The sequence below is a fragment of the Meleagris gallopavo genome, chromosome 2 (assembly GCF_905368555.1).
Source record: "Meleagris gallopavo chromosome 2, MGAL_WU_HG_1.1, whole genome shotgun sequence".
Lineage (NCBI taxonomy): Eukaryota > Metazoa > Chordata > Aves > Galliformes > Phasianidae > Meleagris > Meleagris gallopavo.
Genome location: NC_139405.1, coordinates 58,997,702 through 59,021,077, shown reverse-complemented (window position 1 = coordinate 59,021,077; position 23,376 = coordinate 58,997,702). Strand labels below are relative to the sequence as shown.

Genomic DNA, 23,376 nt, shown 5'->3' with positions numbered 1-23,376 from the left:
ACTCCATAAGAATATAACTTGCCTTTCTAGCAGTTGTGCTGTGTATTCCCAGATTCCACTGATTTTTGCTTGAAATTGTAAGCAGTTGGCATATGTGAGGAGTTGGTCACTATTCAAGAAAGCATCATAAAGAAGAACTTGGTTTAGACTGCTTGCCCCACATCACACATTTTTATCAGCAAACTAAAATCTAGTTCACTAGCTTATCATTGTGCCCTCTAGTCATAAATCCATCTTTTATTTTCATGTGCCATGCTGTCTCATTCAGTGAGTACCGCTCAGTTTCTGCAGTGTGTGGGAGATGACTCTAACAGAGCTTGATCCTATTGCATCTCTGATTTCTGGCCAAAGCAAGTAGGAATCCTAAATGCCGTGACAAGAGTCCCAAGAGGGAAAAATGGTACATGCCCATGTAATGAGACAGCATAGTATATGTTGAGAAGGAGGTGCCAAAGTATGTCCCCATAGTCCAGAGGCATACAATAAATTATTTTATGGTCCATCCTCCCTGGCATAACTTGAGCAGGGGTGATATGGGAGCAGCATGGTCCACGTGCAGTAACAAAACTTCTGAACCTTCTGAGTGGCTGGCCAAGAGCAGATGTTAGTCAATAAAACAGAGAGGATATAGCATTTTCATCACTTATAGATGTGGTGAGATTTACTTTGACTGGCACCAGATCAACAGAAGCAGCTCCTCTGGTACCAGCTGTACTTAATGTCACTTTCAGAGTTGAAAGCTATATGCGATGCAGTGAGAATCATTTTACAGTTTAAATTATTAAAAAGATGGAACACTTACTGAACCCACTTTGCACAGTGGTTTCTAATCATTAGGCTATTTGTTAAATGGGCTTAATCTGAAGTATATTTTGAGTTTGAGCTTGACACTTTATGTGTGTTGAGAGAACGAATGAACACAATTGTCATGTTTCTGGCAGAGATAATGAAGGGGTATGCTTCTGAATGGTAGTGAGGCCTTTACCTCTAGGACACACTGGATAGCAGGTGTTGGCTGCCCAAACTTGCTGGGCCTGCCCCAGCTGCCTGCGGCTCTATTGCTTGTGAAGACATAAGCCATAGGAGCTGCTCCGAATGTGCCTGCAGGGACATGTGGCAAGTCGGGCTGTGTGGGCAGTATGTCTTGTCCTGGGGAAAAAACTGGGCTCCCAAGTTCTTCCTTCAGTTCTTCCTGGAACAGCAGAAACTCTAGGAGGTGTCCAAAGCCTTTATTTATATTTCTGACTGATGGAGGGTGTTGGTATACAGAACCTGGTGCATGAGCTCCTTCAGGCCATGTGGTGTCAGCAGGGCTGCTCCCCCTTGTCTCTACATGGCCAGTCTGGGAGTGTGTTTGAATGCACTTGTAATCGTGGTGCTCATCTTGTAGTCTTTGGAAAGGTGTGAGGGGCTCATTCTTGGCGACTGCCCAACTTAAGCCTGGTGTCTTCAAGGTAGATGTTTAGTTTCTCCTCTTAAGCAACTTAATCTTCTCCATCAGAAGAGGGGTGGCCAGCAGGGACAGGGAGGTGATTGTCCCTCTCTACTCTGCCCTCGTGAGGCCCCATCTGGAGTACTGTGTCCAAGTCTGGAGCCCCCAGTACAAGAAAGACAGAGAGCTGTTGGAGAGGGTCCAGAGGAGAGCCACAAAGATGATCATGGGACTGTCCCACCTCCCCTACGAAGACAGGCTGAGGGAGAGGGGCTTGTTCAGCCTGGAGAAAAGAAGGCTGCAAGGTGACCTCATTGCAGCCTTCCAGTACCTAAAGAGAGCCTATAAACAAACAGGAGGGGAATCAACTCTGAAAGAGCAGATAACTGCAAGAACAAGGGGAAAATGGTTTGAAGTTGAGGGAGGGAAGATTTAGGTTGGATGTCAGGGGGAAGTTCTTTACAGAGAATGGTGAGGTGCTGGAACAGGCTGCCCAGAGAGGTTGTGGATGCCCCGTCCCTGGAGGTGTTCAAGGCCAAATTGGATGGGGCCCTGGGCAGCCTGGTCCAGTATTAAATGTGGAGGTTGGTGGCCCTGAATGTGGCAGAGGGGTTAGAGATTCATGAGCCTTGAGGTTCCTTCCAACCCTGGCCATTCTGTGATTCTGTAATCGTATTTTGCTTGAAACACACTATAGGAAGTTTACCTAAATACTCTGAGATGTAGAACTCCATCCATGTGTGCTGAGGGAGCTGGCGGAGGTCATTGCCAAACCGCTCTCCACCCTTTTTGAGAGGTCTTGGATAACAAGGGAGATCCCTGAAGACTGGAGGATAGCCAATGTCACTCCGGTCTTCAGAAAGCATGAACCCATGCTGACTACTCCTGATAACCTCCTTTTCTCCCCGTTATCTGGAGATGGTATCCAGCACAAGCTGTTCCATCACCTTTCCAGGGACAGAGGTGAGGCTGACAGGCCTATAATTACCCGGATCTTCCTTCTTGCCCTTTCTGAAGACTGGAGTGACATTGGCTATCCTCCAGTCTTCAGGGACCTCCCCTGTTATCCAAGACCTCTCAAAAATGATGGAGAGCGGTTCGGCAATGACCTCCGCCAGCTCCCTCAGCACACGTGGATGCACCCCATCAGGTCCCATGGACTTGTGGACCTTAGTACTGCCTAGGCGCTCACGCACGTCCTCTTTCCTGACTAACGGGAAGTCTCCCATTCCCCAGACACTCTCACTAACCTCCAGTGTGTGGGAAATCTGAGGGAGAGCCTTTTCACTGAAGACGGAAGTAAAGAAGGCATTCAGTATCTCTGCCTTCTCAGCATCCCCTGTTACCAGAACCCCTCCCTCACTTAGTAAGGGGCTCACCAATTCTCTCTAGTTTTTCTTTTGCTGTTAGCATACTTGAAGAAGCCTTTCTTATTATCCTTTATCAAGAATGCAACTTGGTTTGTATGGATCCTGAAGCTGTGCATGAGTGGTGATGGCCAGCATCAGACAGTAAAAGTACACTGAACCTTCTTTTTATGCATCCCCCAATTTCTTTAAATAATTGCTGAACCTTTTTACAACTCCCATTGTATTAGAAAACAGGAATTAGCTCTGATTATTGCTGTATCCCTTCCAGAGTCCGCCTAAGGCTGTGTGAGGTTGTGCTGCCCTTCCTGCTCCTGAGCTGAGTGGTCCTAGTCCCTGCACCCTGCTGACACCAGCCACCAGTCAGTGAGCTGCAAACAGAAATGCTTTGGCTGGGGCTGGCATCCAGCAGGTTCTATAAGCTGAGGGCTAGTATCAGTAATATGAGAAAGGAGAGGGCTGGGCAATCACTTTTTTGGCAGCTTCATCTTAGACCAGTTCAAGCTGCTTGTGAAGCTGTACCCAAGTCCATTACTGTTCCAGAGTGACTAATCTTAGGTTTCTTCAGGGAGGAGCTGTGCATTGAGTTTTTATCATTGCCAGGGTAAATACAGCAAAGAAAGTTAAGTCCCTTTGTGTGAAACGGTTTATTTTTAAGCATTGTTTTGTCTGACAAGTGTATTGGAAATAATAATTTTTTTAAAAAAGTAGTGACTTGCGATTTAAATTTTATGTGGTTTTTTTTTGGTTTTAGGTTTTGGTGGTTTGTTTGTTTGTTTGGAGGGAGATATGTTTGCTGAGTGATTCCTATTGAAAATTCTTGCCTTTTCTCATTCATATAATTTGTTTTTTAACTTAACCTGAATGAGTTCATCTAGCAGAGCCCTGACATGGCAGTAGGAATTTTTTTCTTCCCATACTTGGATTTTCCTCAGTAAATGAAAACAATTTAGAAAGTACATAAAAATTGGTGTCTGACTTCTATATATACACCAAGTAACAGAAAATCTGATACACCTTATTTATTTGATCTCAGGATATGAGTGGCTTTTTCTTGCAGTTCTCAGTAATACTGTATATTTCTGTAGTGTACTCAGAGATCAACATAATTCATCTACACAATGCAATTTGGTCTAGTTTGTGAGTTGAAGTCACAGAGACCTGCATGAATTGTACATCCTCACGTAAAAAATTTAGCCAAAAAAGCTCTTTCACATCCCATGAAAAATGGAGAATAAAAGGTATCCAATGGTGCCTGCTAACCATGGAATCACTTACTGGTATCTTTGTTGCTGTCTTTATTAAACTGAAAATGTAGAGAGTTTTTTTCTTTGAAATCAGGGAAAAAGTTAGAACATGCATGTAGGGGATGCATATTTTTCAGAGGAAAAGTAGCTTGCTTTATTTATTTATTTATTCTCTCTCATTTGATTCATCTTGCTTGTTTTCAACGTGCAGACTTCTCTTTTAAGTCTGTGGTCACTGTTGCACTGCTGTAAGATGGCTAATACCCTGCTGTCTGGTAAATGGGGAAAACCACAAAATTCAGTTTTTCCTGCAGCTTTACCCAGCTTTATCAATGCCTCCAAGAGGACCTTTTTTCTGCATCACTACAAGAGGAGAGCAGGATGTTTTAGAGGCAGTGTCATTTTTGCAAGAGATTCATGTCCTTCCTATTCACATCCCTTTGTTCTCCCCCACTCTGTTTCACTTTCTTCCCTCTCACATCCTCAGTGGTGACTCCAGGCTTGTTTAAATGTTTAAACCTTGCCATTTAAAGATTAGACAGGTTGGGATGGAGTAAGAATTAACAGGATGTAGTGTAGGATGAGCAGAAACTAACACTAGGAAACTATTTACTTTTAAAATCACAATCCAAAAACTTAAGCACCCCCTAAAGTGAGGAATTTAAAACTTTTAGACGATGGGTGTCTCCAACTTGTACAGTGTTGCAATTTGATATAACATTCCTCAGATTAAAGCTTTGCAAATGAATGGGCTTGTGGTTTAGAGCACTCTATAAAATGTAAGAAAAGCTGATAAGAGCAAGATTAGACAAGTTATGCCTTTAGGACATGCAATGTAATGTAAGCCTTATGCTTACATTAGCATGGTATTAGTGAAGCTCCTCATTCTTTGCTATAAGAAATATCGTATAGTTTTTTGACACAGTAATTTTCATTTAATTCTTTGTAGAGACTAAATTGGTCAAGCTCTATTTTAAAACCAGTGAGGGCTGCTTTTCTTCATAACATCTGTTACTCCTTACTGCTCTCTTGTCAACCATCCTATTTGCTGCTAAAACTGATTTTATGCCATCTGATTCTTTCTTTCCTCGGTCTTTAGAAGTAATAAACTAGCTTTCTGTGTCTAAAATGGTTTTCTTTTTAAAATCTTCTTCCTTAAAGTGTCCCAGGATAGATTTAGATAACATCAACATGCTTGGTTACTATAGTTTTCTTAGACAATGGTTTTGTGAGTACAACTGAGTGAAGTGAACAATTTGATGTCTTGAAGTGTGAATTAATACCTCACTGCCACTGAAAAGGGAGGTCCTCTGCTTCCCAACCCTGCTCTGAACTACATTTTCTTCTCTCTCTGAACCATCACAATGATTTATCTGATTGCAAGGTAAAGAAGTCAATTCACTTGTCCAGCAGCAATAATAAAAGCTTTGCTTGTTTGTTTTAAGTAGCTGAATTGTCTTTTCTTTTCTCTGATAGCGAGAGTCCAAGGTTTAAAAAAAAAAAAAAAAAAAGCAGTGAGGGGAGAGAACTGCTTCTGTCCCTTAGTAGCCATTCATTTGGCTTATGAAACCATACCCCTGTGTTTGTCGTGTCAAAGAGCTGAGTGTCACTGCTAAATAATGTGAGATTGGAGTCCAGAGCAGAAGTCACACCTGTCTCTATGCTAAAACTTTTTTTCTGTTTCACGTTAGGTAAGGTATTGAACTGCTCATCTGGGCTACTGTATCACTGCTAAGATCAGTTGAGTAGCTGTGTGGTTTTTCATAGAATCATGGTTTGGGTTGGAAGGTACCTGTAAGATCATCTAGTTCCAACCCTCTACTATAGGCAGGGACACCTCTCACTAGACCAGATTGTTCAAAGTCCCATCCAGTCTGGTCTTGAATGCTCTCAGGGAGGGGCATTCACAACCTCACTGGGCAACCTGTTTTAATGTCTCACCACTCTCACAGTAAAGAGTTTCTTCCTAATATCCAGTCTAAACTGAACCTTATTCAGTTTAAAACCAGCTCCATGTGCTTCTTGTGTTGGGGAACACAGAACTGGGCATAGTATTCCAGGTGGGGTCTTACAAGAGTAGAGTAGAGGGACAGAATCAACTCACCTGACCTGCTTTCACCCCCAAGAGAGCTCTTTCACCCCCAAGAGAGCTCTTTCACCCCCAAGAGAGCTCTTTCACCCCCAAGACCCAATCCAAATGGTTCTTGATGTCTGATTCTTTCCCTTTCCTTTCAGGTGTTTGCTTATGGGGGAGTTTATACGTTAAAGAAGCTCTTTGCTTCTCTATGTAAGCAGTATTGACTTTGCTTTTGAGTTCAAGTTTTTGTATAGTAATTTTTACAGTTTACATGCTCTAAATACCATATTATTTAAGAGCTGTTTGTATTTTTCCCCCTTTTGTCTCAAGTATTCTCTTGTTGCATAGGGAAAATCACCCAGTTTTGGTTATTGATTCCTGTACTATTTTAATTCCACACTTTGTATGTATAGTTGCAGTATATCATTCCCACATTTATATTTGTTCAGCTCCTAAAAATATTTAAAAATATTAACCTGATTTACACTGTGAAGTAGGACCACCTCTGCAGGGGATTTTTGTCCCACTACCAGCCTTCAGTCTTGCACAAATCACAGAGAATCGCAGGTGTACAGTTTGTGTTGAATTTTAGACAACTGAACAGTCCTTTTTTTGTTTGCTTTCTTCTTATGGAAATCCTACACAAAATGAAGCAGTGATTTGTATTTCAGCATTTGTATTTCGGTTATATCTCCAAGAGTAAAACTGAAAATGGTTTAATAATCCACCTCTATCTCCTAGGTTTTTGCTCAGCCTTGATATGTATTTCAGCCTTGTATAAGGAAGTACTCTTTTGTGTCTATGAGAACTTTGTTAATGGAAGCTTTTTGCTTGTGGCATGGGAATTTGATTTAGAAGTGGTATGAGCTGTAATTGGCAGAAGTGATTTTTTTTTTTTTTTCTCTTACCTGTCTTATTGTCAGAGATGCTCAGGATAATTGTTTCTTCACATTGCCTACGGTCATTCAAAACTATTATGAAAACTAAACAGTTGTTTAAAAGCAGCCACAGCTGTCTCAAGCCTGAGGAAGGATGCAATCTTTGTTTTGAACCACAGATAAATGAAGTTTGCTAGTGTACCCGGTCTGTCTCAGATACTTAGGACACAGAAGATTTAAGGTGGTGTTTCCACTTGCACAAAGAAAAGTCTGTGTATCAACTTACTTATGGACAAAGATAGACAGATAGGATCATTGCGGCTGGGAAGCTGGGAAAACATTTTTCTCCTATCCAGCTGATATCATAACTTATTCTTAACTTGTACTTAGCAACGAAACCTGCTGTTTGCAAGATTTGAAAAGCGGAGTTGTGATCCCAAAGACTCCTCTTTTTTTTTTTTTTTCCCTGTATATATTAATCTGTCAGAAACCTTTTCTTCTTTTAAACTTCTTTACAGAAAGGGTTGTTAAGCACTGGAATAGGCTCCCCAGAGAGGTGGTTGAGTCACCATTCCTGGATGTGTTTCAAAACCATTTGGATGTGGTGCCCAGGCACATGATTTAATGGAGGGTTGTTAGTTAGGGTAGTATGGTTATGTTGTGGTTGGACTCGATGACCTTTAAGGACTTTTCCAACCTGAGCAATTCTATGATTCTACGACTTCTTACAACAGCTTTGCGTTGCTTATTTTTGACCATTATGGCTACAACAAGAACCCCACCACCCTTTCCTTATGTTCTCTGCTTCCTCCTTCTCCATGACACCTGATACTCACATTGCGAATGGGCTGCTTTGTGCCTGAAAACACTTGGTGAGAGCATTCCTGGGAGTCACTCCTCTCCACTTCTTAAGGATGAGTTGCACAGGAGCTGGATGCAGAAGCTGCCCCACCCACCAGGATCCACTGTTAGCCAGGGAGTGCTTGTACCATCTCCATCAACAAGGCATAAGCTTGCTTTCTCTGTGGGCTTTCTGCACTTTGGTAAACATCTCTATGACCTATTTATTAAGTAGTGATTCCTGCCCACAGAAGTTGCTTTTGTTTTCTGTCTGATATGAAGTTATCTGACCAGAATCCTTCCTATATCTTCAGACAACACCTACAGTGCCAGGAGCTTTCCACCATCCCTGCCTTTGCTGGGCACCCTCTGCACGCACTTGCTGCTCATAGCAGCTGCATCGTCTTAACTTTTTCCTTTCTTATGTTATAATATAATGCAACATAAAGATTCATCCAGTCTTCACTCTTCAGCATTTCTTTTCAGCTTCAACATATTTCAGCTATTGCCCTGTTGTTTTTCAGATGAGATTTAGAGCTGAAGCACTGGACTGCTGGCTGCATCTCGCTGTTTCTTTACAGTAATGTGCTAAATAATCACAGAATCACAGTGTGGCCAGGGTTGGAAGGGACCTCAAGAATCTCCAACCCCCCTGCCACATGCAGGGCCACCAACTTCCCCATTTAATACTAGCCCAGGCTGCCCAGGGCCCCATCCAACCTGGCCTTGAACACCTCCAGGGATGGGGTAACCTCTCTGGGCAGCCTGTTACAGCACCTCACCACTCTCTCTTTAAAGAACTTAAATCCTCTTGGCTATTGCAGCGTATAAACTAACTCTCTGAAATAGTTGTTTTTTTTTTTTTCCCCTAGACTTCAGTGACCTTTTTCACTAGATCTTTCCTCCTCCTCTTGCTTTTCTAACAGTTTCTCATAAAGGAAACTTTTAATGCTGTGGTGTGCATCTTGCTATCTTAGCCATGGGAGCCACTTAGTTGCTGGGCACTTGCCAATCTGTGTGATGCTCTTGTACCTCCATGCTGTCCCTGCAGGGTTTGTGTGTCCTGCTGTGTCCCCCTCCGTTCTGCCTAATGTGAAAGTGCCAGCAAAAGAACAGCAGTGATGCCTCCCTGTGCCGCATCTCCTTTTGCTTTGCGTTTTAGCACAGCATGTTCCGATTGTAATCAACTGTTAAAATCTGTTATACGTGATATTGCTTTGTGCCCCTACAGTTTAAACTGGAGCACCTAAACCCACACTTTGTAAAGGAAGAAGCAGGCAACTTTAAGAGAAATTTAAGCTCCTTGAAAATATTTTCAGTTTTCCGTGTAGAAGCTGCAGTATATGAATATTGCATGAATCTCAATTATGAAGTGAATTCTTACTTAAATGTTGCTGAAAATATTAATTCCATTTATAGTAGAAGGAGTTACTGCCTTTGTTACATCAGTTATTGGAACAGATTGTGACTTTGTTTTGGGGTCCTCTGTTTTCTGGAGATCTCTTAATTTAAGACATACCTGAAAAATAGCTAGTGTTGAACTACAATCAACTGTTAATGAAAACAGGGAAAAATTATCAGGGCATGAGTATTTCAAAATAGACATGACTGGATTTTTATTGGTCTAGGAATTACCATTCTCCTGTGGCAGAAGTTTCAATAACTGAAAAGTACAGATGTGATCATGGTGAATGACAACAGATTTATTGTTCTAGATTTCAACAGCAGAGAAAGAGGAGCCAAATGTTAATATGATTCAGTAGAGTGAAAAATAGAGAGAAGTAAAGGTGAGGGCTTGGCATGAGGTTGTCAGAGAAGTGGAAGCAGAACTGAAGAACGGCAGCTCTTATGAAGCTGAGATTCACCTGCATTTGACAATAGCTGAAAGCAGGGCTTTGTTACGTGTAGTAATTTCAGTATCAATGCTGTTCAGCAGGATAGCTCAAGGATAATGAGAAGAAAATTGCTTGGAGAGACAAAGTGAAATCATCAGCTGCTCTATATACACAGCATTGCTCGATGTTATTAAAAAGTTGGTTTAGAAAGTAGAGATAAAAAAAAAAAAAAATTGTTCAGATAAATTGATTTGTCTCCCCTCTTCATCGTCAACCGGTCCAAGCAAGGGCCTTCATATTCTTGAATTCTTTGCGTCTCTCTATAATGACTTAAGTGATACTTATTGTATTATGTCTCTGTCAAGATAGTTGGTATTGAGCCTCATTCACTGATAAGAGGAAGCTTTGGCTGCGTAATCTCTTAAGCAGTGTTCTGATTAGGTTACTCCAAGTGATATCTGTCCTCTTATGAGTTTATTGCCTTTTAGATTCTTGTGAGCTGCCTGCAAGTTTTCACTCCGTAGTGCTTGGTACTCAAGCTGTAAATAGTATAATTTTATTTCTTCATAGAGATGTAAGACTGGATTGTCCTAAAATGGTAGTGAAGTACTCAGAGATGTGGAAAAATATCTAGTATATTACGGTTTTAAGGAAACCCTTGTTATGTTATTGCATAAATTAATGACACCTTTACATCTTGAAAACTGCATGTAGTTTTTCTTCTTCCATCCAAAAAGGGCATATTAGAAAAAGAAAAAATCAAGAGACAGCCTTTGTGATGAGAGAAATAGGAAGGAGTGTGAAGTATGGTAGTATTCGTCAACCTAAAAAAAAATGGCATTAAAAAGGGAGAATGTGTAGAAATCTGTGACGTGATATGCAGAAGGGGACTTAGGATGGTTTATTTGTTCATCTTTTAGATAATATAAATCAGGATGCTCAGTGAAAATCAATTTTAAATTTTAAGTAGAAAAAGGGAAGGACTGGTTTATGTAGTGCAAGATGGTATATTGTGGGGTTCACTGTCATAGGATCAGTGTGAGGGTCTCTGAAGTGCAGAGGGACTGGGCAGACTTGTGGATGCTGCTCCTTTACCTTGAGAAATCCATCATTTCTAGAAGCCTAGGAAACTGCTCAGAGAAAAGATTTCTGGTTGCATGCTGCTGAAGTCTTTGTTAAGACAGAGATTAATAAGTAAAATGGACTTTTGGTCCAACTGTATTGCCTCTATTCTCTTAGGCTACTGAGTTTATTTACCCAGTGTGGGAAGCAGTCAGTCCTTCAACTCTTTGTTTACTTCTGTATTTCTGATAGCATTACTGGACATCAGCTATCAGGCCAGTTCAGGTGTCATAACTGCTATGAAAGCTCCTCAAGCTGATTCTAGCCAGTTGCAGGTTAGTTCATAACAGCAGTGGAGATGGTACCTTGCACTGACACATCATATGCAGATAAAAGCAGCTCAGGATTCTGTTGATGCTTCTTGACCTACCCTCATATCTTTATACAGCTTTTTACATAGTTGCAGAGATGTAGTTCTCCTATCATGCATGTTCTGGATAATAAGCTGACTGACCTCTTACTCCTTCAATAGTTGCTTTCCAAATTATTGCTAGGTAACTTTTTTTTTTTAAGGTCTCCTATAGGATTACAAAATGAAATATGAACAGACTGCTAGGAAACTGAGTCAGGTATAAATATATCAAGGGCAGAAAAATTTCCATTCCAAACCCATCGGTTTTTAATAGGCATGTATTTTCTTGCATGTTCTCACTCAGCATTCTTTTTCTCATTGCTGAGTAATTTTACTATTTTTGCATGATTCCTATTTTACACGTTTCCTGAAAAGATAGAGAGGTACAGTCCACCCACTCCACCCTTTTCCTTCAAATGCTATATGATTCCATTTGCATTAACACCTAGTCAGCTATCATATTTGTACAATGCCATGTTAAGTATATGTGTAATGCAGGAAAACTTGCAGGGCAGAACTCTGAGTCACTTCACCACCAAGCAGATGCCCAAGTTCAAAAAGTAGCCAGTGGCTTGTATTTTAGTGCCTGTGAAGATATACATCTTCTCCATTTCTCTGCCTGAAAGAAATGTGATTACTGAAGATAAGCCTGACTAGCCTCTGTCATACCTGTGTGTGCTCTGAGTGTCTTTGGGACTACTGCCTTCAAACAGTCAAAAAAGCTGGTATCATGAAGAAGAAACTGGAAAGAATAAGAGAACTGGGAAAGTAATATATTGTTTTTCTACTTTCTTTGTCAGATTTTATTTTCTACTTTATAATTCTTCATGCAGAGTGTAGTTTGTGACCTTGGCCCCGCTAAGTGCACAGTAAATAGAGAGGGCAGTATTTGCCAGACTTAATGGATTCACTGGAATTATTTCTTCTGATAATCTGATTTATTTTTTTTTTTATAATTTCAAAACTTTACATGAAAAATCGAAAGCATCAAGTACTGAAGACTTTTCACCTTGGAAAATAATATGATGATGTTTGGTTAGGTGGTTACGATCAATGTAAGAATGGTATCCAGAATCCATTGTTTTTTGTTTTTTTTTTTTTTTTTTTTTTAAAGTGTCAAATTGTGGTTTTGGAGAACAGGGGTACGCATATTATAATAGCTTCTTTTAGGCTATGCAGTTAAGAGTCTGTAGGTGAGAGATTAGCAGCTGTAGGCATCTTGCCTTCAGGAGGTAAGGTATGTAAGATATTTTTTCATGAGAGAGGAAGGACAGAAAGGAATAGCTTTTACTATTATTTTTGAGACAAAACTTGGCTCTCCGTAGCATCAGTCTCTTGATGGGTATGTGATATTGAAGTCATTTGCTTACTCCATTTCATATCTTTTCAAAGCATGCAGAGTACCTGTCTCCTGACTTGTGTCCTTCAAGGAAGAGTAGAATTGAACTTGTGGCAGCACAGGAGTCAGCTTTGCATTATTTCATCTAGGAAAAGCCACAATATAAACTAATAGTTTTAGGAAATGGTAATTGTTTTGATAGACAGTGAAAAATTGTGAAATTCCAACACTGTGAAGATGGGAGGAGGTGACATGACAATTCTTTAATCTTTACTTCAGCTAACAGCACGAACACTTCTTAGACTTTATAGAAACATTTAATGTTAAGAACCAGAATCTGTCAGATATACAAATTAATCCATCAGAGCTAAAGTAAATTAAGATACCGTGTGAAATATTCTCTTGTCATCTTGGAAAATTACTTAAATTAAGTGGTGCTTATAAAACTCTGAAAAAGATATCTAGGAAATAACCATTCCCAGTGTGCAAAGGAAAGGTTTTTTCAAGAAGTTCATAAATATATTCCAATTTTATATTTGTATATGCTGTTAATGTTTTAGCTGTAAAATTCAACATATATTTGTGCACATAGCTAGTAGACATGAAAGAAAAAGCAAGCCACTTAATGGTTGGGGTTCTTTAGGATGCATTGACCTTTACTGGAGAAAGAAGGGCTGCATTATATTTATTCTAAGCTCAGCTCATCTTTTGAACTCTTTCTGTCTTTAGTTTGTCTAAACTAAACTGTTTTGGATGTTCAATTATGTGTAAGTATCTAGATCACTTTACTGTAGTGCTTCACAGTTCTGTTGCAGACTCTACTAAACAAACAGACCCACAGTTCTGTCAGCCAAGAACTGGAGTGCATCATATGTCTCCTTGCAACAGTATTGTAGGTTATAACTTTTGACTGTATACTACATAATTTCCAAGCTGGAGTAGCTAATGCAGTTGAATGTACCTGAAAAGTAAGGTGTTGCAAGGGGAGTGAGGTGAGGGAGAGAGAAACCGTACTTTCTCAGGTAAGAAGCTGTAGAGTAGAAAGTTATCTGTATTGGCATACTTTTTTTGTGGTGTCCTTGTGCCACAGTGACTTAGTGGTTGCTGATGTCATCAGCTGTCAGTCATCTCTCCAGTCTTCCAAAGAGAAAGTCTTGGTATCAGCTAAACAGTTTTAGTTCCAAATAGCAATGGTTCTACTGGGAACTGCATTACTATTCTTCCCATTCACACACAAACTTAACTTCATGTTCAGCAGGTATAAATTCTGCCTCTTTCCCTCCATCTCTCCGGACTACTTTATTTTTTTTCTTCCTCTAAGGTCTTGTTGATGCCTGTATAGTGAGTATTCATGCATGTTGTTTCAAACAAGAAAGAGTTTTTGAAAATGTATTAGAAAATGTGTCTACTTTTTCCATCTTATCTCTCTTGGCAAAAAATCAGCATCGTCCTAATGTTCCTTATCCTACCTCTGCCCTTCAGGCTACGTGTGCTATCCATGCATATTTAAACTGTGTATTTGATCCTTGTTTTCTGCCTCCTTGATGGGAAGATTTGTGTTGTTATCTCTAATATTGTTAACCACAGCACTTCTCATGTCAGTGTCCTGGGAAGACCATTGGTTGTGTCTGCAGTACTACGTGCAGGTATGCTCAGCTGAGCACATATTGCTTTGCGGGCCTCTGCAGGCTGAAGAAGGTCCCTGAGTGTGTGGCCTCAGTGTTTTGAAAGCACTGTGTTAGTCCCTGCACCAGTCTCAAGGTAGAAACCAGTTGCAGAAGGGCCAGGTGTGACCCACTTGTGGGCCCCTCCCTTCTTTCTGTGTACATTACAGTTGGTTATATTAGCCCTCTCCCTTCTTTTTACTACTGTCTGCCTCTCCTTCCTTGGAAATAGCAAAGGTTGCAACGCAGCCTGAATGCAAGCCAGGAGCCCTGCCTTGCTGTTCCTCATCCTTTCTCCCCTGGCCTTCTACCCAGTGCTGCTGATTTGCACAGCAGAGCATCCCCCAGGGGGGCAGTGTCCCCAGAGCCCTGCCACTTGGTCTTCTGGGCCTGGCTCTGCCTTCTCCCTTCTCCCACCCAGGCCAACCTGCAACACTGAGAGGCTGGGGGCACGCAGGGCAGCCATGCACAATCTCTCCACCTCTCGGCCTCGCTCCTGGAGCTGGGGCTGTGTACCAGCCTCACCCCCGCCAGGTAGGCAGACATGGGTCCTTGGTGCAGGGTGAGCCCATGAGGATGGAGCTCACTGGCTTTAGGCTGGGTGGGCAGTGAGTGGCTTCTCTGATCTTTGGTTTTGCTGTCCCTCTGCTATGGTAAGAGTGAAAAGGAGCAGCCCTGCTTGCGCTGCCAAGTACTGTGCATGCCTCTCTGGTTCTGCAAGGGGTTGTGCAGGTGCACTCAGTTTTCTGTGTGCTAGCTGGCAGAAAATGTCTGCTGAATAACCCTTAGGCTTATACTACTTAACACTTTATTTTACTACTTTATGCTCACCTGTTTTACAGGACTGCTGGAATACTTCAAGCTTCAGAGTTGGAAAATAGCATTTAATTATGAAGTACTAGTAGTGAAATGGTGGTTAACCAATATCTGTTGTGATCGTATTGGTGTAGTATCAGTGCATATCTTCATAAGCTGGTTTCTCTCTCTGCCAGCTTGTCACACAAAATGCTTATATCCGTTAACAGAATTGCACAGTAACCATGGAAGAGCATGGAGCAGCTTGGCATTGATACGCTATCATGTACAAAATTCTTTTAGAGTTCCTGAGTGATCACTAATTGTGCTGCACTTGATGAAGAGTTGCCTGCTTTGCAATGCCTGTTAATTAATAGATACTTTTGATGTGTCCTTTTCCATTTGCAGCTACAGTTTGCACATCCTGTAGATATCTTTTGAAACATGTTGATACACAAACATCTTAAAAGTAAATTATAATCTTTTTCCTCCTCTTTAGATGGCAATCAAAACAAAACCAATGAAAAGAAAGAGAAGAAGATGGTTTCTCAGAAGCCCCATGGTACCATAGAATATACTGTAAGTATTGCACTGTGGTTTGTTCATATCTGCTTTTTGAAAGTGGAATTGTTGTGGTTGACAGTGAGCCAGTGACATAAAGCAGAAAGCATGAAATGAATACTAAATGATATGTTTGTATGTATCTCAGTAGGATTTGTTCCAGTTATCATTGTGTGAGGAGAGCCGGGCTTGCATCCAGAACTGCTGTTCAGCCCAGGTGCTCTGCCTTTTCTCACAGCTGCCAGTCCTGTTTTTATTTCTGCAGTGTGACCCTGTAATAGGATAATTGGTTTTGTTACTTTGAAAAATACTTCCAGTGTTGCTCAGGGGCATCAAGCATGTGCTTGATCCTGAGATGACTGTGCAATCTTTCGCTAAGCTGGAGCACTGAAAGAGCAGTCTGCTGCTGTCACAGCTGGGAGAACTACCTTTTGTGTGGAAAGTCTCTGTGTGCCATCCAGGGCCCCTGAACAACACTTGCACTCGACCCACACCCAATGTCACTGTAGAAAGCTTGTGTCCTAGCTGGGAACAAAACAAGTGTCTGACTTAATAAGACTGCTGAAGGTGTAATGAGTTTTCCAGTGTGTGTCCCCTTTCTCCATTTGCCATTTAATTCTACTTAGGGTACTGCTGCTTTAAAGTTTTGTGACAAAACGAGTGGGGCATCTATAACATTTCCATTTTTTATCTATTGCATAGTGTGAGAGAGGTGTTTTTTTTTTTGTATTGACTTTGGCTTATCATACGATCTGTTAAAAAGGGAGTGTGTTCTGTCATCAAATCTATTCCCTGCAAACAGTTTTAGATAGTTACAGTCCAGCTGTTACACTGTATGTGAGTGCCACTTTTATCTTAAGCTTCAACTCTTTCTTCAGGCTGGAAATCAGGACACCATAAACAGCATAGCATTAAAGTTTAACATCACCCCAAACAAGCTTGTGGAACTCAATAAGCTTTTCACACATACAATTGTTCCAGGCCAGGTAAATCTTTTATGTTTTATATATCTGAAATCTGATTATTTGCTATGCATCTGAGGCTTCTTATTGCTTTCTGCATATGTTTAGGTACCTAGATGCAAGGATAATGGACAGTAATTTAGATCTTTCAAATGGCAACTTTATGTGGAGCTGATGGGGAAGGGGGTGGGGGGGGAGTACTTTTATAATTGCTGTAACTGATGTCCATTATTTATCTGTTGTCACTAAAGCTTTAAGAGAACTCTGAAGCTCAAGAAGGGAATGGAGCTGTTGTAAGAGAATAGAATTTATGGAAAGGCTAGGTAAATTGTATTATATGATGCATTAAAGAATTAGAGAGTTAGATACAATCATTGAAATGGCTCTTTGCCATTATTTTGGAGATGAGTCAGTCTCCCATAAAGTGGGAAATAAATAGACTGCTTGTGAGAGAGTCAACTAAAAGAAATGCAAATGTGAAGACTAATACATGATTTCTGAAGAGCAAAACTCTGAAGTATCCTGATCTGCAGATGGGAAAACTGAGGCACAAAGAAATAGCAATATCAAAAAGACAGAAGCTGGGTTTAAGCGAAATGATTTTGTTTCTCAACATCTTACACCATTTTTCAGCTGCTAGTTTTGTGATTGTAATTGTAGCAGGAGAACATGGGATTATAGTTTTGGAGGGAAAAAAAAGGTCCTCTTTGCATGGGAAAATGTATTATTTTCTTGCTTGTTCTGCAAAATAAAACACTGACCTAGATTGTGTAACTAGACTGCACATACTCCATCACCACTCATGTGGAAAGATTCTAGAATTTGAAGTAGTTGAGTGTATTGCAATCATGGACAATCAATATTGAGTTGTCCTTCTCGTAGAATGTTGTATTTGTAGCGAATAATTTTTTAAAACCTGTCTTAATGTTTTTACATGTTTTTGTATTTAGATTCTCTTTGTACCAGAAACAAGTGTTGCCAGGCTGCCTTCTTTCAGTCCTGGTGCTCCCATTTCTCCTTCATCATCAGATGCTGAATATGATAAACTCCCTGTAAGTCAGATGTTGGCTCACACTAGTCTTATGTTCACAAAATGTTTTCTAAAACTGAGATTCGGGACTGTGTAAATAGCTGTTTTTTGAAGTTACAATTCTGACCTCGTGTAGTGTTATTAATTACTGTTATTAATTAGTGTTAAGTAATATTTTAATGTGCTGCGGTACAAATTTTACCGCTTTACAATAATCAAAATTAAGGGTTCTGTCTGAACAGAGAGATCAAGTACAAGATCACTTGGGCCTGGAGTATATCAGAGCAGTTGGAAATAGTGGGTGATTTCTAAAGAATAGAAAGTTGGATGTGGAGAAGTATTTACTGTTTCGCCCTGGAAATTTCTGTACAGCTCTGCAGTCTTTCCGCTCTGTTCTACAACCTTAATCCTGCATGAGGATTTCTTTGCATGAGAATAGTAATTTGCCAGAGCAGTCAATTTCTTGCTAGCAAGTGTACTATGGTTGTACACAAGACAAGACCACTGGATTTAATCTTTGTGAAAGGCCTTGGTGTAACTGAATGTTCATTTTACTTGGAAGGGTGGTTGTAATTAGTGTTTTCAGGGAATGAGCTGTTCATCTGCTGATAATAAAGCAATTAGACGTTTCAAATTCATAACTACTTAAGAGAGAAAATGGAGAGAAGTTTGGAGTGAATCATTGTGTTTAACTTTAGTCCTACTAATCTGTGCCTTCTGCATGGGAATCATACCAGTGCCAGTGGGATGCACTGTGTGTGTGGAAATCTTCGGCATGGATGGGGTAGCAGGACTTGGCCCTCTCTTAATGAGAGTACCTCATTAAAACACAGTAGACTTACTTGACTTGACATTTGAGTTTCTTGCCTGTTATTTGGAAGGATTTTTTGTAATGTAAGATTTTTCTTCCGTACCACATACTGCATTATGTGTGTGTATGTATCTACGCATGCATGATCACCAGTTTTCTTCCTTTTAATTAAAAAAAAAAAAAAAAAAAGTTGGTTAAGCTTGTTTTTTTTTTTTAATTATTTTTTTAGTTGCCTGAAGTTTAGAAGTAGATGATTTTGGTCCTGTTGCTCTGCACTAAGCTTTTTCTGTTTTAAGGATGCTGATTTGGCAAGAAAGGCCTTCAAACCAGTTGAGAGAGTCTTGTCTTCTACTTCAGAAGAGGATGAGCCTGTGGTTGTCAAATTTTTAAAAATGAATTGTCGTTACTTCACAGATGGTAAGGTATGTAGAACTTGGACTCTGGTGACTTTTTTTTTTTAAGATTCTTTGAATGCAAAATCTGTGTGATTAAGTAAAATTTTTGCAGCTATTACAATGACCATTTTATGGAGAAGCAGCTCTACTAACCACCTTCATTCCTTTATCATGCCTTGACCAGAAATATCTGCTTTAGAGTGTACTGTTAGACACAGAAAACTACTCTTCAGAGCTCAGACGAGTCAGGATTAGTTGTCCATTGCATCAAGTTGTGCAACAGCTTTGTAACAGATGAACACTTGCCAGTCTATCTTGTTTACAACTTTAAGCTAAATTTTAACTCTTTCCAGATCAGTGTTTCCGAATGTGACCAGGTTGATTCTGCACTTACAATATTAACCTTTTTATTAGAGTACAAGATCTTTTCTTTCTTTTCCTTAGAGCCATTCTTGTGACATGCGTGTTCTTGCTGGGATTGCAACTCTGAATTTTACAGTGGCCATTTTGGGAGAGAGGGCATAGTGTTTGTGAAGTATCTTGATCCTATTCTCAAGGTTGCAATAGTTTAGCTGTCTACTTTCTATACCTGCTGTTGTTGACTCCAATTTCAGATTGATGTGTCTGCATGTTTAAGTTTTCAGGTTCTCTGAAATTGATAATTCTGGCGGTTCTAACCTAATCCTACGACTTTTCTAAGAGTAGATTTGCATTTTTTACTTCTTTTTGCATGAAGTGGATGTGGACTGTATTTAATCACTCACAAATTTCTGTAGTCTCCTATTTTGTAGAAAGTAGTGGAGGACTACTTGATTTCTTACATGTAAATTAGGGCAATACTGTTGCATTGTTGTGTGATGCTTGCTGAGTGCAAAGGACACATACTGTTTTTTGGCCTTGGGACTGAAACAGCCATTTGCAGTCAGAGCAGTGGAATGTGTGACAGTTTGAAACATGGTCATGTGTCAGAGGTTGAATGCTGGATAGTAACTGATGCAGTCTTTTATCAAATCGGTGGCTAGGTCATGTTTTAGCGAATTAAATGCATCTTTCACAATTGTGCAAAATGTGCTTGGATCAGTAGTACCAGGAAAGAAGTGATTTAATAGTAAGTACTTATGTGTAGAAGCTTTCTGCATGTACCTTTCAGAATTCCAAATCAAGATGATTTGGAATTCAGCTTAGCACAGTAACCTTGACATATCCATGGTGAAGACTGCCTTCAGGTATGCTAGTTTCATATAAATACGTATGCTGTATGAGACTGGCTGTAGCTCAGATGAATTTGTTTGTTTTTAAAGTTCTCTACCCTGTTTTGTCCGAGGCTCATTAATTGTCTGTAACTCTAGATTGTAGCAGTCAACACTGAAAGTTGAATTGTTCAGATGTTCTTCCTTAACAGATCTGAACTTGAATGTCACTAAGAAATCTTTTTCTTTACTCTGCTTATGATGTCTGACTTGATGCAATTGGAAAAATGTTTTGTTATCAAGCATTGCATGACAGGGATATAAAAAAAGGCGGGAGAGAGGTTTTTTGTTTGGCTGGCTTTTTTTTTTTTTTTTTTTTTTTTAAGACTAGCAGTCAGAAGCCTTGTAAGTTATGATAAGTTAATTATATTTGGTATGCTCTTTGTTCTTCTACTTTAGGGTGTAGTTGGAGGAGTCATGATAGTAACTCCAAACAACATCATGTTTGATCCGCATAAATCTGATCCTCTGGTAATTGAGAACGGCTGTGAAGAATATGGGCTAATCTGCCCCATGGAGGAGGTTGTCTCTATAGCTCTCTACAATGACATCTCTCACATGAAAATTAAAGATGCATTGCCATCGTAAGGAGTGTTCTTTCCTGAACTTATTTTATTAAATTTTCCCTAACAGTCATGGAAGGGAGGTGGGGGGGAAGGTTTAATGCAGCAGAATAAGACAAACTGGGAGAAAAATGCCAACAAATGAATGATTCATGTATGTTCTTTTGTTTACTTCTTAGTAGACTTTAGTGGCAGTAAAGAGAAATGGGTTGTGAGTGTGAGAATGCCAGTGCAAAAGAGACCAGTTAAAAAATATTAATTAAAGCATTGGTGTTGTGCCATGATTGGGCTCTTGCACTGTCTGGTCTGTAGGAATATTTCAGCAGAATTGAAAAGAGTTAGACTTTTGAACCATTTGATATGTTATTGGAATTGTTCTGAGAGGGTTGGTTATAACTTTTGAAGATAACACCTTAACTGTCTCTTACAGGACTTGTAAAAATATTAATTTGTAGAATATTTCCAGTTCAGAACCAATTCAGAAGAGTTTTGGTAGTTCGCATTTGCAACACATAACAGACTTCTGGGCATGGAGAAGATATTAGTTTAATTTACATGTAGTGTAACCACTGCTTAATTTGTTCTAAGCAAAATTTTGTCCTCATGGGCAATATTTACTTCCTAACTGAAATTCATCTGTTTCTCCATTTTCTTAGTTTCAGTAAAATTTTCTAGATGTTTGTGTTATCTTCATTACCAGACGGCCTACTAATTAACTTCTGAGTGATGAAACTCTTCTATTCTCATTCACCTCAGATTTTATAGCAGTAAGATGAAGCTTATGCAGTTTGCTGTTGTCTGCTGGTTTTAAGAATTTTGCATTGTAAAATGTTTTAAATGTCTTGCATTAAAAATAAATCTGTGAGAGTCTGCATGCAAGTAGCATAACTTAGTGCTGGATAAAAGAAAAAAAAAAAAAAAGAACTGTTGCCAGTTATGTTTGTGGAAAACATATTTAAACAGCATATATCTTATCTGCGATTTGCTTTCTTCTCAAAAATGCATTTTTACTGACTTGGGGAGCATGAAAAACATTGAACTACCAATGAACAGAGCCTGACAATTCTCAAGTGTGGAAAGTAATAATACTAGTATGATAAATGAAATTTCAGTAGCTAAATACATGTCCAGTTTTTTTTTGGTTACTGAGCTTCTGATAACTTGTACGTTTTTAGTATGTGTGCCATTTCTTCACCTGTGTCACATAGTCTGCAAAGTGTTCTTGTCATTTTAGTTTGGTATTTTCCTTTCCACATTTTTTTCTTTAAACTCATTCATTTCTACTAGTGTATATTTATTTTGGAGAAAGTAATTTTTAGTTGAGTTTCAAAACTTAAGTTGATATATTATTCATTTTTTTTCATTTTTTTTTTTCTGTTTCCATTTTGCTTTTAACATCCTATGTACATCCATCATTTTACCTGGCAGTGACATACCAAAGGATCTTTGTCCTCTGTACAGGCCAGGAGAATGGGAAGACCTTTCCTCTGAGAAAGATATCAATCCTTTCAGCAAATTCAAGTCCCTTAGCAAGGAGAAGAGGCAACAGAATGGTGATTCACCCAATGTTCCAGGTGCCAAACAGATAAATCCTTCAGATAAAGAAAAGTCTGTTGATTTTGAAGTTCTTCAGTCATCTGAGAGTATGGGCTCAATTAAATCAAAGTCACTGGAGTTTTATAATAATATCACTGCCACTGAACATTTGGAAAAGTTTGCTGCACATCCACGTGTCAAGGAGCCTTCTGAAGAAAAAAATGTTTCAGACATCAGAACCAAAGAGGACTCCTTTTCAGGAGGAGGAGGGGATGATTTCATTGATCTGGAAAAGGTGCCATCTCCTGTGGATAGAGGGTTGGACAGGAAAATCTCATTAATGGAAGGCTTGTTGGCTGACCCCAGGGAATTGGGGAGAACGAAGCAGCAGGTAACCAAACCCACTACAGAAGTCCAGGAGCACTTCACAGTTGATTCCTTGGAAAAAAAGGACAGTGTTGACCCTAAAGCTGATTTAGACTTAGAGCTATGTGAAAAACAAGATGTTATTCCAGAAGTAAACAAATGTGTCAGTTCCCCAACAGGTAAGGTGGAGACTGCATTGGACACTAAGAAAGAGCTAGAGAAAGATAAACTTATAGAATTTTATCTCAATAAAGATGGGAGTGGGTCTCAGTCATCTGAAGACTTGCACAAGGCTGCAATCCAGGAAGGTGAAAACAATAAAGCAGTTGGTATAGACCTTACACTTAGCTGTTCAAAGTCCCAAGCTGATGAAGTCCATACAGTTAAAAGTATGGAGCTTGATTCCTGCTGTGTTGGAAGGAAAGCACCTTCATTAGAAAGCAGCGCAGCAGCAGCAGAGGAAAAGGATCTCAAAGAGTCTCTGGACTCTTCATTAGTACCAGCTATAGACAAGACCTGTCAAGAAACACAGTTAGACAATCAATCAGAGGTCAGACTGTGGCTGCTGCAGAAAATTCAAGTGCCAATTGAAGGTAGGTCTCTGGTTATCCTTGTTTCCTCTGAGACTCGGACAGCATTATGACGGTAACCTTTGCATTGATATGCTTCTGCTCTGCATTTCCTCTTTGTATATATAATGCTTGGTCTCTTTTTTTTTTTTTTACTGTTGTATATTATAATTTTATATTTTATGATATTTAGAAGAAAAAAATGTACCTTCAGGCTCCCTAAGTTTCTAGTTTAATAAGTAGCTTATGTGCTCGTTCCATATTCAGTGATTACTGTTTATATAGGCCTCATGTCATGTAAGCTTTGCTGCTGTTTATTGGCTTTACGAACAGTAAAATGTCATCCAGTTGGAATATTGACAAGGACACATCATGACATAGGAAC

At 39.7% G+C, this 23,376-nt stretch overlaps 1 protein-coding gene across 3 annotated transcripts in view; it reads left to right on the top strand.

Annotated features, from left to right (window-relative positions):
• Positions 1-23,376, top strand: part of NCOA7 (nuclear receptor coactivator 7) — an 84,720-nt gene that overhangs the window by 42,326 nt on the left and 19,018 nt on the right. The window contains exons 4-9 of one of the 3 annotated variants that reach the window (XM_085217365.1): positions 15,448-15,527; positions 16,388-16,495; positions 17,422-17,523; positions 18,609-18,734; positions 20,357-20,541; positions 21,982-23,015. In XM_085217365.1, coding sequence (XP_085073491.1) covers positions 15,448-15,527; positions 16,388-16,495; positions 17,422-17,523; positions 18,609-18,734; positions 20,357-20,541; positions 21,982-23,015 — 1,635 coding nt within the window. Of the gene's footprint in view, positions 1-15,447; positions 15,528-16,387; positions 16,496-17,421; positions 17,524-18,608; positions 18,735-20,356; positions 20,542-21,948; positions 23,016-23,376 lie in introns of all 3 variants that reach the window. The other 2 variants (XM_085217364.1, XM_085217366.1) reach the window with 2 other exon arrangements.